General features: G+C 50.3%; 1 protein-coding gene across 2 annotated transcripts in view; it reads left to right on the top strand.

Moving 5' to 3' along the window:
- Nucleotides 1–7,925, top strand: part of ATP10B (ATPase phospholipid transporting 10B (putative)) — a 145,007-nt gene extending 137,082 nt beyond the window's left edge. For both annotated transcript variants that reach the window (XM_037032259.1, XM_037032963.1), the window contains 2 exons: nucleotides 395–582; nucleotides 5,808–7,925. In XM_037032259.1, the coding sequence (XP_036888154.1) occupies nucleotides 395–582; nucleotides 5,808–6,261 (642 nt within the window). In that variant the 3' untranslated portion in view covers nucleotides 6,262–7,925. The remainder of the gene's footprint in view (nucleotides 1–394; nucleotides 583–5,807) is intronic.
- The last annotated feature ends 8,153 nt before the right edge of the window (nucleotides 7,926–16,078 follow it).

The raw sequence follows: 16,078 nt of genomic DNA, 5'->3' as shown, positions 1-16,078 counted from the left end.
ATTTAAAAGAAGAATGGGGAGAGAAAGCAGCACAAAGCAGGCAGGACAAAATACAATTCGACTGAACGTGGAAAACAAACCACAGCCACGTGGGGAAAAAACGGATTTGTCATACAAACATACTGAAGAGGGAAAAAGCTATACAAAATATGATTCTATTACTAACACCTAAAAAAAAAAGTCTATGCAGAGAAACACAGAAACGCGGTTAAACAGCAAAGGCCAGCTTGGGGATCATCGCCCAAGCCAAGGCTGAGGCAGAGCTTTAGGGGTGCTGGGGGGTGCACGCCCCCCCCCCACCGACCCAGGAAGGCTTAAACCAAGTGAGGAAGTGAGTGCGCTGCCAGCTGACCCAGGCCCTCCCTCAACAGCCTTCCCTCCCTCTCGTCCACAGACCCTCGTCCACACGCTGGCGCTCGCAGGCAGCTTCCTGATGTACTTCGTCGTGTCCCTGGTGTACAACGCCACCTGCGTCACCTGCAACAGTCCCACCAACCCCTACGGCGTGATGGAAGGCCAGCTGTCAGACCCGACGTTCTACCTCGTCTGCTTCCTCACACCGGTCGCGGCTCTTCTCCCAAGGTGTGAGCAGGAGCCTCTTTCAACCTGTCCTACAACCCCCCAGCTCTCCTCAATAAGCCATTCTCATAGCCCGGAGTCAGGAGCTTGACTTTTGGTGGGGATCCTTGAGGCTACTGTTTTCCAAGATAGGGCCCTGGGACAGAAAGAACAATGAACTCGGAGGCAAATAGGACGGACTGTGGTCCCAAGTCAGCCGCAAAGGAGCCAAGTCGCCGAATCCGGCATGGCCTCGGATGAGACATCTGTAAAGTGAGAGTGGTCCTTCCCGTCCTCCAGCCTTACAAATTTAGCTGTGTGTAAGGAAGGGGTCATGTTGAAAAGCTTGATGGGTCCTTTGTGAGCCCCAGGGCCTCATACAAAGGCCTGCAGAGACGGGCAGGCAACCAGCTGAAGCACAGATGTGGGGAGCAAGACCTGGGCGCCTTCCCCCATCATTGCCCCCAGGAGTAATCACGCCGAGCATTCTCGAGCTTCAGATTTCTCCCACAAATTCAAATTTTGCATGCAACAGCCAACTTTTTAATATTAGTCAAATTTGTTAACACACGCACAAGATGTATTAGCCAAATTAATCATTCATGCCCAGGGACTATTTCTAACATTTTCAGCCTAAACCCTCTGCACTTGCCCTTTCCAGGAAACTAGCAACAACGCCTTGTGTCTCCTTGGAGCTTGTTCTTATCAAACACTGTATCTAGCCCCTCATTTTGCTTCTTCTATCACCTAGAAATCAGGAGGAGCTGTGGTTCTAGTCCCACTTGTTCACAGCACAACTCAAGTGCCAGCATGGACCAGAAATGTGCCCAGGAGCTCGCCACGAATCCCAGTGGGAGCTGGACTCTCCCAACTTGGTGGCCAGGGTTCTAGTCTCCATCCACACTCTCCAGTCAAGCAGTCAGTGAACTTGACAATCACATACCCACAGACTCAACTCAGCCCCTCCCTCCATCCTTGCAATCTCTCCACTCTGAACATCCAAATTCAGCCCCTTTATCATTATAAGCTGTCGGGAAAACAGACCATCGCAACGTTGTACAGAACATGTGCTAATGCAAAATCGGCAGACAGGGCTTCCTTTGATAAATTTGGCAGCTGGTTTAACCTAGGTTGGCCTCCATGACCTCTCCTGAAGCCACCTCAAACCTTGACCTCTATGCAAGGCTGCAGGCCAAAGATACCAACATGTGGAACTCCCATGTTGGCTGAGTCTGAATGGGCACTGAGTGCACCCAGCTCCCCCACTCCNCCCACAGACTCAACTCAGCCCCTCCCTCCATCCTTGCAATCTCTCCACTCTGAACATCCAAATTCAGCCCCTTTATCATTATAAGCTGTCGGGAAAACAGACCATCGCAACGTTGTACAGAACATGTGCTAATGCAAAATCGGCAGACAGGGCTTCCTTTGATAAATTTGGCAGCTGGTTTAACCTAGGTTGGCCTCCATGACCTCTCCTGAAGCCACCTCAAACCTTGACCTCTATGCAAGGCTGCAGGCCAAAGATACCAACACATGCAGGCCAAAGATACCAACATGTGGAACTCCCATGTTGGCTGAGTCTGAATGTGCACTGAGTGCACCCAGCTCCCCGACTCCAGCCTCGACTCCGGCCTCGACCCTTGGGCCAAACACCGCCAAACTGCTCGTACTTCCCTAAAGGCCCCTGCCCTCTCCCCTTCCCATGGTAGCTCCTGTGTTCCTTCTACTCAGAACGCCCTCCCCACTAGCTCCTCCCCCTTTGACAGTAGTTCAGGCAGCGCCATTCCAAGCCCTCCCTACCTTCACCTACCTTCCTCAGTGAAACAGATTCCTCTTCCTTGCTTGTTCCATGACCTGGGTGTATCTGTCACTGCCCTACGCATAAATCGCCTGTTTGTCTCTGTCTGCCCATTAACTCCCAGACAGAAGGTATCCCCCTTATTATACGACCCACACTTAGCACGATTCCTGTAGCGATGGCTGCACTCGGAGACAAAGGAGCAAAGGAAGCTAAAGGGACAGAAGAATGGGGTCCTTGCTCTCAAGAAGCGTGCAGTGCAGTGAACGATTCAGACCTCAGTTTGGCTATAATCCAAGAGTCAAAGAGACGAGTATTCACAGAGGGCCCTGAGAGCCAGGAGTGGGGAGCGATTAAGAACAAGCACAAGCCTCAGACAACACATCTCCCGCCATGCCCCTTCTTCAGCCCCCCCCTCCTCGGGAGCTGGACCCTGGGGGAGACTGTGAGAATCGCTCCCTGGCTGGAAAAGGGCATCAAATAAGTGGCTTAAATACTTTGGTCCACACTTTGGGGGTTAAACACGGCTGTGATCAAAACTGACCAAGAACTGATCTGTTCTGTGTTTTGGCGGGGGGGGGNTTAGGTTTTATTTTGTGGGGGGGGGGGGGGGGGGCAGGCATATAGAAATTGAAAATTATCAGCCCCCTATTCTTTGTCTTATCCTTGGCTAGAAAACATACTTGGAGCGAAAAGCTACCAGCTTAATGAGAAGCCCTGCAAAGTCTGAAAGACTGTTAACACATGCTTTGTAAAGGCAAGCACTGAACATTCCAGCTTGCTAAACAGACGCATTAGAAAAAAGTGAGCAAATATTTACTTGTTGGTTACCATAGCACATAAGTTAAATCTTTGCTTATTCTACATGATCACCATAAAGTTGTATTTCTGTTTAATTCTGTTTACTAAGTAAAGCAAAAAGGTTTCTTCTGAGAAAGGATTATTTTAATAGTTCCAAGGACTGTTGACTTGTACCCTTGGAAAAATTAATGTCTGTTCTAGAAATCTACATGATAGAACGTTTGCCCTATTTGTTCACTTAAGGTTATAAGCTGTATTTGCCATATTGGAGGTAGAGTTCACTTACCAACCTTGTGATAATTGGCCCACTGACCATGACCTCACTAATCTTGGTCTAATTAATTCAACCAAAGAACTATACCTCCCTCAAACTAAGAACATGTAAATCGTTGGGCAGATAAAAACAAAAGAAGCTAACACGTGAACTTTAAAACATAACGAGCATCTTGATTAGCTACAGCACGGGACACCAGCCCTCGGACACGCTCCCCGACGCCGCTGCGTTTTTCTCCTGTTTCGTGTCCTTGACACAGTGTATTGTCAAGCTTTGGTCATCGGTCCCTTTGTCTTCTCCCTTTACAGTCTCTCTCCACAGACATAGCAACCCCTCTTGTGAAGGTAAATATGTTTTACAGACGAACCTCCAGAGTAAACTCCCAACCCAGATCTTGCTTCTGAATCCCAGATACATCTTTGTAGCTCCGCTGTGCCGCCTTCGCTCGGTGCGTGGGTTCGAAGAAAGGGAGAGACATCTGTGATTGAAGTCATAATCTTCCTGTTATCGCCAGCACCTTCCAAGAAACCTGGGTCTGTTCCAGGGTTTCTTCCATCAAATGCTACCCCGCTAGGACTCAGGCAGCCCTGGGACTCATCCCCTCTCCCCTCATCCCCACGTCTAGCCCATCACCAAGAACTGCCACTTCTGTCTGCGACATTTTTCTCAGCTCTGCTGCCGTTTCCATTCCTACCACCACCACCACCGTGGATCGGTTATAACCCCTTCATCCCGAATCACTTCCAAAGCCTCTTATTTACTCCAACCCATTATCACTGTGTCAAAGTGAGCCCATGTCATCGGCCTGTAACCCCCCCAGGGCTTCCCCTTTACCATACAGCACAAGGACCCACCGTGGCTCTCAGTCCCTGTCTCCTCTGGCCCCCACAACCCCTTCTGTGTCGCTTCCCCACTCTTGTCCTCACTGTCCCCACTCCAGCCACTGCGTGGACTCGGTCTCACTTCCTTTGTCAGGCTGCCTCCTATGCACCCCTTGGTCCCCAGCTGAAGTGTCTGTCCCCCATGCCCCATCCGGTGTCTGACACTGTCTCTCTCTGCTCCGCTGCTTCCAGTTCTGCTCAGGTGCCTCGGGGGACCAAGAACCTGGTCTGGCCTGTTCTCAGCTTAATCCCAGGGGGCGCCTGGCCCTTGGCCGGGACTTGGTAGGGATCTCTGGAAGGAATGGACAGAGAAGGAAAGCGGTGGCTGGGGGGGGAAAGGTTTTAAACTGAGAAGGCGCCAGTTTGCAGGAAGGAAGTTGAGTCTTTCCTGACCCCAACATGGCCGCCTGTACTGCCTCTCTGCGTGAGAGGAGGAAGAAGGGGGGAGCTGACCTGAAGCCATGGGGGGGCTGAAGAACCGCCCCCCCTGGCCCACTGTGAGGCTACCTAGCGCTTTCAGACGCAGTGACAGGATGGGGGCCTCTCTGCCATAAGGCTTTAGAAATAAACATTTTAATGAAAAGGATTACTTTGGGGAAAAACCTTAGGTGTCTACTTTTTAGGTAAAGAAACTGATCCCCAGGGAAGGAACGTGGCTTGCCCAGTATCACGAGACGGTTCGGGCTTTCTCCAGAGACCACGCAATTGTTTTCACCTTCTTATTTTTTTCCCCAAACGTGGGACAGGAAAACACTCCAGGCACAGGGAGAGACGCCCAGTCCCAGGTCCGGAACCGGCTCCATGCCGCTGGGCCGGGGAAAGGAACCCTGCGTTAACCAGGGGGAGACCCAGGAAAACCCATCTCATCTCTTGAAGAGCCTCAGCTTCTTCATCTGGCAAATCATGACAATACAGCAATGCCGCAATGCCATGAAAATCGCATGGCCCCCAGATGCAAGAAGAGAATACGTATTTAGAAACTACCTAAGTTCCACAAAGGGCTGCTCTTGCGAAGCATGTACAGGTGCCTCGGTTAGAGTTGCCCAGAGTGAGAAAGGACTGCCCTGCACACGGTAAAGAAGAGAAAACCCAGGGATCCAGGGGGCTCGGTGCGGACGCCAGTCAGTCTGCTGAGTGGCTCTGTGCAGATCCCTGTCTCACTGCCTCGGTTTCCTCGTGTGTAACACGGGGGGAGGCGGGGGGAAGCACCAGCCGCGTAGGACTGTTGGGAGAGATGAATTAACGATATTTAAAGCATTTAGGATAGTGCTGGCACATAATCAACATTAGCTATTACGTCTTGTTATGGAACGAACTCCCAAACCCCAGACGTGCTCAGCCATACATTTGATAACCATCCGTCAGAAACGCAGCAAAAAGGACCGTGTCCTGGGTGGGGAGATGGATTCAAAGATCGCTTTCAATGCTCAAATTCAAGAAGTCAACAAAGATCAGCAAAGCTTGATTCTGCTGTTTCTTTTTTCCCCACCAGGTACTTTTTCTTATCTCTACAAGGGACATATGGGAAGTCCCTGATCACCAGAGCTCAGAAAATTGACAGACTCCCAACAGACAAGAGAGACCTGGAAATCCAGAGCTGGAGAAGCAGACAAATGCCTGCCCCTGTCCCCAGAGAGCCTCAGCGCCCCCACCATCCAGTGCCACCTGTCCCTGAACAGGACTTCAGAACCAGCAGCCCAAAGAGCTCCGGCCCTCCCAAGCAGAAGTGCAAGGAGAGCTGGGGGTTGCGCGGAGAGAGAAGCAGCACAGAGCACATGAGGGATGACCCGTGCTCAGCGGACGCCTCAGCTAAACTCCCATCCAGAGAGCACCTCCTTCTGGGCGGCATCATGGCTCCCGGGGCACCCCCCAGTGGACAGACCGGTGCATACCAACGCTCGAGCAGGGGCAGCCATCGCCGATCCCAGAGCGCGATGACCATATGAGGGGCCTGCAGAAATCCTCACAGACTGAGAGGGGCCCGTCCAGGCCCTGGCCCCATGAACCCAATTCTCCTCCTTTTCACAAAGGACAGAAGGACCCAGTCCTACTCTTCCATCCCCACCAGTCTTGACTTCCTTGGAGGAAGAGCTGGTCCCAAGGGGTTTGACAAAAAAAAAAAAAAAACCAACAGACTGGAAACCAATCAACCTCTAGTTTTCCACTGCTGCCAGGCAGCACACCTTGCAAACAGAGTTTTCTAAAGAGCCTCTGTTTCTATTGGCACTGAGTTCCCAAATGTTTTTGCTCTGAGATGTTCTTCTGATCTGCTAGATAGTAAGTAAGAGCCTAACAGGCCCAATGCCTAAGTTTCCAACATTCCAAGAAATATATCAACCCAGGCGACCTCTCAGGCTATAGGAGTTTCTGGGCTTGTCAAACCACCCCCTCACCCCGTGGGTGCCAGAGTGTCCATTTCAGGAGAGACCCATACACACAGGGGTTTCGTCTTGTTGGTACAGCAGAGACGGCCGTGTCGGAGTTAACATGTCTTCCAACCACAAAGAGTCAGGTCGCTTTTTGTCTCTAAGCCAAAGAAAACCACATGTAAAGATTAAAACTAGACCTGAACTCAGTGCCACAGACACGTCAGGGAGCTGTAGGGCCACAGCTGGTACAAGAGGCAGAAAGAACTTCTTTCTTAGTGGGCTTCTGCACACTAAGGGAAACGGGTGTCCCAGAACCCAGGCTTCACCTCACAGACCCTACGTCCCACAGCCTCGGGAATCTACCGAGAGCAGCACTTTTTGTAAAGCTATTTATTGTATTTATTTTTAAAGAAAAGTACTCATGCTCATCCAGCTCTCAGAACAGGAAAAAGCTAAGACCAGTAGCTCTTAGCACACCTGCACCCAGAATAGACCCACAGGATAGGAGCAAGTCGGAGCCCAAACAATGACTCCTTTAAGGCTAGGGTCAATGTCAAACCCTGGTCATTAAGCCTAGCCCAGAGGAGCACCAGCGGGAGGACTCGGGCACGTGCTTCCATTCAATTAGGGAGACTCGCAGGGAGTCTCACTTGCAGGGAAAAGAAGGACTTCTTAGGCTCCTAGAGGTAGTAAATTCTAAAAATGTAATCAGTCAAAACAGCGTTGAAATAAAAGAATGGATGGTTGGTAGAATTCTAACAGGCTCTCAAGAGAAGCTTAGGTCTCCTGTGGGAAAGGAGAGCCTGTCCCCCCTCTTTTAAGGTAAGTCAGGGAGGGCTACTAAACCCTTTCTCCTTTAGGTGGTGCCGCCTCATTAGGCAAAATCCCTTTTGGTTAGGAATAAACGTGATGAGTCTTTGAGCCCAAGAGTCATAGCCACCTCGCTTGAGTAAACTTCCCAGCAATGATGCCCGAAATGAGCTCAACAGCCAGCTTGGCAAACGGCAGCCTGAGCTGGTCCTCTGACACCTGCAGACAAACCTGAACTGGAGGAGCTATTTGGAGCATCGCCCTGGAGCCCAAACACTGGATCCCTTTCACTGACTCCCACAGAACGACACCAGCCCTGGCCAGCTGGTGGGTATCCAGGGGAATCCTGTGCAGTAATGATATGCATTGTCCCAGACGAGGGGATTGAGTCAAAACTTGGATCTCAGGGGCCCTTTCTCCATGCAATTCCTGCCCAGCCCCAAAAGCCAGATGAGACAGGCTGTTTCAGAAAGGAACTGAGGAGTGGGGAGAGCACAGCCTCAGGCGAGCTGGAGTCTGGAGCCTGGAAGCAGGAATCCCCACCTACAAATTAGGCTTGAACTGCCCTGCCTCCCAGGCTAGGCCTGAGGATCAAGTCAAAATGGAGGGGGTGGAGGGGAGGTGAAAAAGCTTTGAAAGCTGTCACGCCCTCCCTCGCTAATGACGCAGGGATTCGTATTTCAGAGCTGAGAGGAACCGAGGTGACAGAGAAGTTGAGAAAGTGCCTGATCCTGACACCTAAAGGCCAAACCAAAACTGTCACTGGGATGCCGCTCTGTCTCGGCACGACCGACCTCCCCCGTTAGCCGGGATTTTCCCGGTCTCAGCACTGCAAGTCCCACGTCCTGGGAACCTGCTCAGGCCTGGCCAGCTGGGGCAACTGGCCACCCACTCCTGCCCTTTGTAAACCAAATCAGCTGTGGCCATGCCACGTAACTACTCACCTACGACATCGTGTTAATGATTGCACTCAATATATTTTTATACTTTTATGTTCTTCTACTGATTGGCTGGAAATGTGCCATCCTTCATTAGAAGAAAAATAAATAAATTTTTTTTTTCAGAATTGCTTACAGTTCTGATTGGTCTGTCATCCATCCATCCTTCTTTGCATTCACTCATCTGCTCATTCATCCATCCATCCATCCATCTACCCACTGAATTTCTGGCGGGCCCCTGCTACATGCCTGGTGCTGTGCTAGGGGCTGCCCGGAATGCCTCCCTGCCTTGCAGAAGCTCACAGCCTGGTTGGGCGCAGAATATCAGGAACGTGTCTGATCCCGTGGAAGAATGCGACACAAACCAAAAGGGCTACAGGAATGAGAAGCAGCACACACAGTCCCCTCTCTCAGAAACCCTGACCTGGCTACCCACCCTCTTCTAGGAAGCCTGACCACAACCTCAAACCTTTATTGATCACGAGCCCCTTTGCATTCACTTGTTCGGCAAATACCCAGCAAGTGCCTGCTGTCCGCAGCATTAGGGCAAGCAGCAAGTGTAAAAGAGGGACCAGAAAAGCCCCACTCCCACCCTCCAGGAGTTCACTGTCTGGGGGGGGGGGGGTGCGAGGAGGGGGGAGGGTCCAGAGAAATCCAAAATTTCAGCTTACTTAACCAGCAGAGAATGAAAGTATGAATACCCTGAAAAAGGAAATAATTGGTAGATACCTCTCCCCAGGCAAGGAAAACAAAAGAAAAACTAAACAAACAGGACTATATCAAACTAAAAAAAGTTTGCACAGCAAAGGAAATCATCAACAAACTAAGACAACCCACAAAATGGGAGAATATATTCACCGGTACATCTGATAATGGGTTAATAGCCAAAGTTTACAAAGAACTTGCAAAACTCAACACACACAGACAAAAAACAACCCCATTAAAAAATGAGCAAAGGACCTGCCTGAATAGACACTTCTCCAAAAGGACGTATGGATGGCCAATAGAAATATGAAAAGATGCTCCACATCACTAATCATCAGAGAAGTGCAAATTAAAACCACAATGAGATACCATCTCACACCCGTCAGGATGGCCACCATCAAAAACCAACAAACAACACACGCTGATGAGGACATGGAGAAAGGGGGACCCTTTTGCACTGTTGGTAGGAATGCAGACTGGTGCAGCCACTGGGGAAAGCAGTGTGGAGATACCTCAAAAAATTTAACATGGATTTGCCTTTCAACCCAGCTATGCTGCTTCTGGGAATATATCTGAAGGAACCCAAAACACTAAGTTGAAAAAACATGAGCACCCCGACACCCGTTGTCATGTTATTCACAATCGCCAAGATATGGAAGCTGCCCAAGTGTCCATCAGTAGATGAGTGGATAAAACAGCTATGAGACATTTACACAATGGAATCCTACTGGGCCGTAAAAAAAGAAAATTCTGCCCTTTGCAGCAGTACAGATGGGCCTGGAGAACACTATGCTAAGTGAAATAAGCCAGTTAGAGAAAGACAAATACCATATGAGTCCACTTATATGTGGAATCTAATGAACAAACTGAACTGACAAGCAAAACGGTGACAGAGATGGAGACACCCACTCACAGATGAGGAGCAGGATGACAGCTGGGGGCAGGGAGGGAGGTTAAGAAGTTGAGGGATTGAGCAAAAAGGAAAAAGATGCAGACAAACAGTGTGGTGATTGCTGGCAGGAAGAGGGTATAAGGGGACTAAATAGTAATGGAAAAAATAAAATAAAGATTAAATAAAAAAATATTAAGGGAGAGACGAAAAGAGGCCCGTGTGGCTAGAACCTGGTGAGCAGGAGGAAAGGCCCAGGACGTCGTCAGCAGTAACAACGGCACCCGCCACCGCGGGCTGGTGCTGGTCTGAGCGCACATCCGCAGTAAGCTTCGCCGCAACCCTGCAAGGCAAGTACTGTTATTCTCCCCTCGTCCATTGCCCTTTGGCAACATACAAACAACCCCCAAACTTAACAGATTGGCACAATTAGTTATGTGTTCACCATGCTGCGAGTGGGCAATTTGGGCTGGGTGGCTGGGACCTTTCTCCCCACGTCTCTCACCCTCAGAGACGTCAGCTAGCCTCGTCGCGTGGCAGCAAGGTTCCGGGAGTAAGGACAGACGCTGCAACGTCTCGCGACATCGAGGCTCAGAACTCACACATCGTCATTGCCACCCCCTTCTCTCGGAAACCAGTCACAAGGCCAGCCCAGTTGCAAGGGGGTGGGAAAATATAAGCCACATTTAATGAGAGGAGTTACAAAGACATGTGAGACCCTATGTAATCTACCACATCCCACTTACAAAAGGAGAAACTGAGGCAGAGAGCAGTTACAGACATTTGGCACAGTCCCACAATTAACAAGTGGCAAGGCAGCATTCTGATGCCCAAAGCCTGAAACCAAAGCCTGTGTATCCTCTTAGCCACAGAGCTATACAAATGTGAGACGGGGCTGGAGAGATTGGACCACAGAGCATACGGTCTTCTCAACATCCTTGTGAGAGACAAGGTAGTACAGTGCTTAGCGAGCCTGAACTCCATCCCATCTGTGCCACAGACCAGCAAGGTGACCTGGGGAAAGCCCACGCCGTATTCAGGTGGGTTGTTCACCCAGTCAAAGGCTTCAGTAAGCAAGGAAGATAGCAGCACCTACAGGGACCTGAAACTCCAATCTCCTCCAGCTGATCACCCAGCCAGGACTTCCAGCTCTGCACACAGAGCCCCCAGGAGAAATCAGTCCCACAGGAGTGAGTTCTCCCAGGTCACCAGAGAACCCGTGGCAGGGTGGGGCCCAGGCAGGACCACACAGATTCAGAAGGTGGGGCCCGTGGGCTGGGGCGATGCCCCAAACAGGGAGGCCCTTTCAGGCCAGAGCCCAGACCGACAGCCTGTCGTTCGGAGGCGTTCTGGCGCCACCTAGCAGCCGCGGAGGAGCTGCTGCACCTGGGGGCTCTCCCGGCAGCCAGAACGCAAAAATAAATAAAAACTAAAAAATAACCAGAACAGAACAAGGAGGGAACTGGGACCCAAGCCGGGTGTCAGGAGGCCACATATTAAGCCAGGCTCTGCCAGCAGTTTCTGCTGTGACTCCAGACAAATCCCTTCACCAGCTTCAACCTCAAACTGAGGTTTAGCCAGTTTCCCCAAACGCTCAGGGTGGGGACTGGTCTGGTCCTAAACTGCGGTGCATTAAAAGCTACTTTGGGGAGGCTGGTTACAGTATAGGAATGAGCCCTGGTAAATGGACTATTGGATTCCCCTGTGTGTGTGCACAAGCACACACATGCACGCACGCACACACAATGGAAGATCCCAAGGGAGAGGGCCCCCCCAACCCCCCAACCCCCCAACCCTGCCATCTGCTCTCAGCTACAGGCCCAGTGCTCAGTGCTGAACACTGGTGTGACTCTGGCTGTTAAAGAAAATCAGAGATGGGGCTGGTCTCGGCAGGGGAATGAGAAGGCAGGGGGGCAGGATGCACATCTGCGAAGATGAGGGCCCCCCCCCCCGTTGCCTTTTTCAGACCACCAGATATTAGGGAGCTGCAAATACCGCTGGAGCGAGCAGAGCAGCCCCATTTCCGCCATCAGAAGAGCACTCAGAGGCCTCTTTCCCTGACCCGGGCTTTCATGGACACAGTCCAGGTGCTAAACTCTGTAAGGAGTGGGGAAAGGGGAGCTTCCCTTTCCTAAAATCTCCATCAGCATCTCCTACCACCCCCCCAAAAACGAAGAGCTGCTCACCACCTAAATGATGCACCGAGACAAGTCTCCAGTACGCCTTCCAGGCACAGCGCAGCCCCCAAGCCCCGCCTGTCCCCCAGTCAGCCCACTACAGGGGCCAGCCCCTCACAGCTCACACTGGGGATAGGTAAGCCCAGGCACCTCGGGGACCAAGGATGCCTAGAGCCTGTCCTCAGGCCCCTGTTCAGCCAATGGAGACTGGTTGACAGACACATGACTGAATTGAGGGGAAAATGGGTTTTTGTTGTTTTTTTTTCCAGTACCATGAGCCCTTCCTACCCCTGCTGACCTATGTTCCCGTAGATGAGGTGAGAGGCATTTCCGAAGACAACAGAACTCAGGTGAGAGAGAAGCAGATGAGCCCAGAGCCACCCAGAAATTTAGAACGAGAGCTGAGACTAGAACAGGGTCTCCAGAAGCCCCTCAGCGAGGGCCCCTCAACCACCTCACCAGCCTGAGATGAGTAACTAGCAATTCTTTCCAGGGCTGCTTGGCCATTTCAAAATGAGAAGGAAGACTAACACAAAAAGGGATAATTTTTTAAAAAGGCCTCTTGGCAAGTGAATCGGATCTGTTTGACTATGGAATCCTTCCCGAACGCCCTACGTTGCCCTGTTTGCAAAAGGGCAGCCTCGGGGAGGGAGGTGCTACACCAGTAAGAAGTCCCTGCTCAGCATCTCCCATCTGCAGAGACGGAAATGAATTCTGTACTCCAACAACTGCCGCTTCTGAGCCTCCAATCCTGTCTTTAAAATAACCCATCTTTTACGCACACGCACTACATATACACAAACACATTTGTTCCTTTCTCCGGATGCAAAAGACAGAAGTGTGAAGAGAAGCATACAGTGGCCAACCCCATTTATAAGAAGCTCGTACATCAGGCAGTGAAAGTTCTCTTTCAAGAAGCAAGTACAAGAACCCTGGGCAGTGGGCCACTGGTGCCGCATTTGCACACAAGCAGCCCTCATCAACTCATGCTGAGAGCTTTCCTAAAACTTCTCAATGGCCACAAACCCCAAACCAGCAGTGGCTGGCCTCAGGGTCTTCTGTGCCTCTTGCTGAGCAGCCCCGAGCGTGGCACAAGCAGAGACCAGTCTCAACGTGCATTGTAACTCTCATCACATAGCACCAAGCCTGGCATAAGCTGCAGCCAGTGTTGTCTTGGGACGTAGCCTCAATAAGCAGCCACGGACCTGGAACACATGGCAGTTGGCCTCAGCTCACAATGTGGTTGGTGCTCACCAAAGTGTCCCCAGACTGGCACTGATGGCAGCAAGCCTTGAGTCACAGCATAGCCTCTCCCAAGTGCCTCCAACCCAGTACAGGCAACAATGACCTTGGTCTGCTCAGGGGCCCCTCCCAAAAGACTCCAGAACAAACACACCCGTGGTCAGCTTCAGATCACACCATGGACCAGCCAACCAGCTCCACAAATGACACCAGAGACCCTGCTACAAAAACTCCCACGCCATGGGTTCAGCCCCGACATAACAGCTCATCCAGTGTAGTCACAGCCAGCTTTCACAGCCAGTGAGGCCTGAGAGGCATTCTCAGTCACTGACCTGCCAACAGCAATCAAGACTCAACTACAACAGGAGAGCACACACAACCCACACAAGAGACACCCTGGAGCACCTGGCTCAGGTGAACAGGGAGACTGTGCCATGGGGCTTCACAGGACACCTACTACATAAGGTCACTCTGCCAAGATTCTGCCTAACACATAGAAACAAACACAGGAAGGCAACCAAAGTGAGGAGACAAAAAAGATGTCTCAAATGAAAGAACAGGACAAAACTCCAGAAAAAGAACTAAATGAAATGGAGGCAAGCAATCTACCAGATTCAGAGTTCAAAGCACTGTTCATATGAATGTTCAATGAACTAAAGGGAAGACTAGAAGAACTCAGTGAGAACTTTAACAAAGAGAAAACATAAAAGAGAACCAGTCAGAAATCAATAAAATAACCTAAATGAAGACTGCATTAGAGAGAATCAACAACTGATCAGGTGACACAGAGATTAAATAAGCAATCTGGAAGACAAGGTAGCAAAAAACATTCGATGGGAAGATGAAAAAGAAAAAAGAATTTTAAAATATGAGGATAGATTACGGGGCCTCTGGGACAACATCAAGCATGCCAACATTCACCTCACGGGGGTACTAGAAGGAGAAGAGAGATAGCAAGGGATTGAAAACCTATTTGAAGAATAGTGGCTGAAAACTCCCCTAACCTGGCAAAGCTCATAGATATATAAGTCCAGCAAGCACACAAAAGTCCTGAATAAGGTGAACCCAAAGAGGCCCAAACCAAGACACATTATAATTATAATGCCAAAGGGTAAAGACAAAGAGAGAATCTTAAAAGCAGCAAAAGAAATGCAGTTAGTTCCCTACCAGAGAGCTCCCATAAGACTATCGGCTGATATCTCAACAGAAACTTTTCAGGCCAAGAGGGATTGGCACAAAACCTTCAGAGTGTTGAAAAACAAGAACCTAGGGACTTCTGGCCAAGATGGAGGCGTAAGTGGAAACACTGTGCCCCCTCCCACAACTAAATTTAAAGACAGCTAAGTTTTAGTAAGAAAAAAGCAGCCATAATAGTGAAAATGAAACTGTACGGAAGTCCAACAACAACAAACCACTCAGCCAGACTGGTAAGAGGGGCAGAGTCAGTGGAGGAGTGGGGTCGGGCTGGAAAGATCCTTCGGTCTGACTGACCCAGGAGCAGAGGCAGAGGCGGTTGCTGGATCCCAGGCGTGGGGTGGCGAAGGGCAGACCCAGTGAGGGTGCAGGGAGGCTGGCTGACTGCAGTCACACATTCACATGCAGATAAACCAAGCAAAGGAGTGAAGAGTAAGACAGATCTCTCAGGCTAGGGCCTTAGTGATGGGAATTAGAGCCTGAAAGCACCAACTGGAAAGATTTTCTCAGGGTCGAGGGGCCAGAAGAGGCTCCCAGGCCCACAGAGAATTCGTTGGAGACCCAGAGGGTCCTGGAGGGTACATGGGCCCACACACCTGGGAACCAGCACCAGAGGGGCCGAATTTGCTTGTGGGAAGCCGCAGAGGGGACAGAAATCTGAGAGCGAGCGGAGTGGAGCAAAGCACCATTTTTTCCTCTCTCTGACCCCGCCCCCACATACAGTGTCACAACCCAGCAACTGGGTTGCCCTGCCCTAGTCAACACCTAAGGCTCCGCCCCTGATACATAACAGGTGCGAACAGACCAAACATTCTGACTCAAGAACAGCTCAAAGCCCCAGAGCCTATAATTCTAAGTGACCAAGAAATAGCCAGCCTTTCAGATGCACAGTTCAAAATACTGGTGATCAGGATGCTCACAGAATTGGTTGATTTTAGCCACAAATTAGAGGAACATATGAAGGCTAAACTGATTGAAATGAAGGGAAATGCACAGAAAACCAATAGTGATGGAAAGGAAACTGGAACTCAGATCAAGGGAGTGGACCAGAAGGAAGGAAGAAACAACCAAACAGAAGAGAAGGAAGAAACAAGAATTTTAAAAAAATGAGGAGAGGCTTAGGAACTTCCAGGACATCTTTAAACATTCTGACTTCCAAATTATAGGGGTACCAGAAGGGGAAGAGGAACAGCCACGAGTGGAAAACTTATTTGAACGAATAATAAAGGAGAACTTCCCCAGTCTGGCAAAGGAAATAGACTTCCAGGACGTCCAGGAAGCTCAGAGAGTGCCAAAGAAGTTGGACCCAAGAAGGAACACACCAAGGCACATCATAATTACATTAGCCAAGACCAAAATGAAGGAGAGAATCCTAGAAGCAGCAAGAGATAAGGGGACAGTCACCTACAAAGGAGTACCCATCAGACTGTCAGCGGATT

The sequence above is a fragment of the Sturnira hondurensis genome, unplaced genomic scaffold (genome assembly GCF_014824575.4).
Source record: "Sturnira hondurensis isolate 20B ecotype Veracruz unplaced genomic scaffold, ASM1482457v3 Scaffold0000022, whole genome shotgun sequence".
NCBI classification, from domain to species: Eukaryota; Metazoa; Chordata; class Mammalia; order Chiroptera; family Phyllostomidae; genus Sturnira; species Sturnira hondurensis.
Note: the sequence above shows the minus strand (reverse complement) of the source record. Positions and strands in the feature narration are given on the sequence as shown.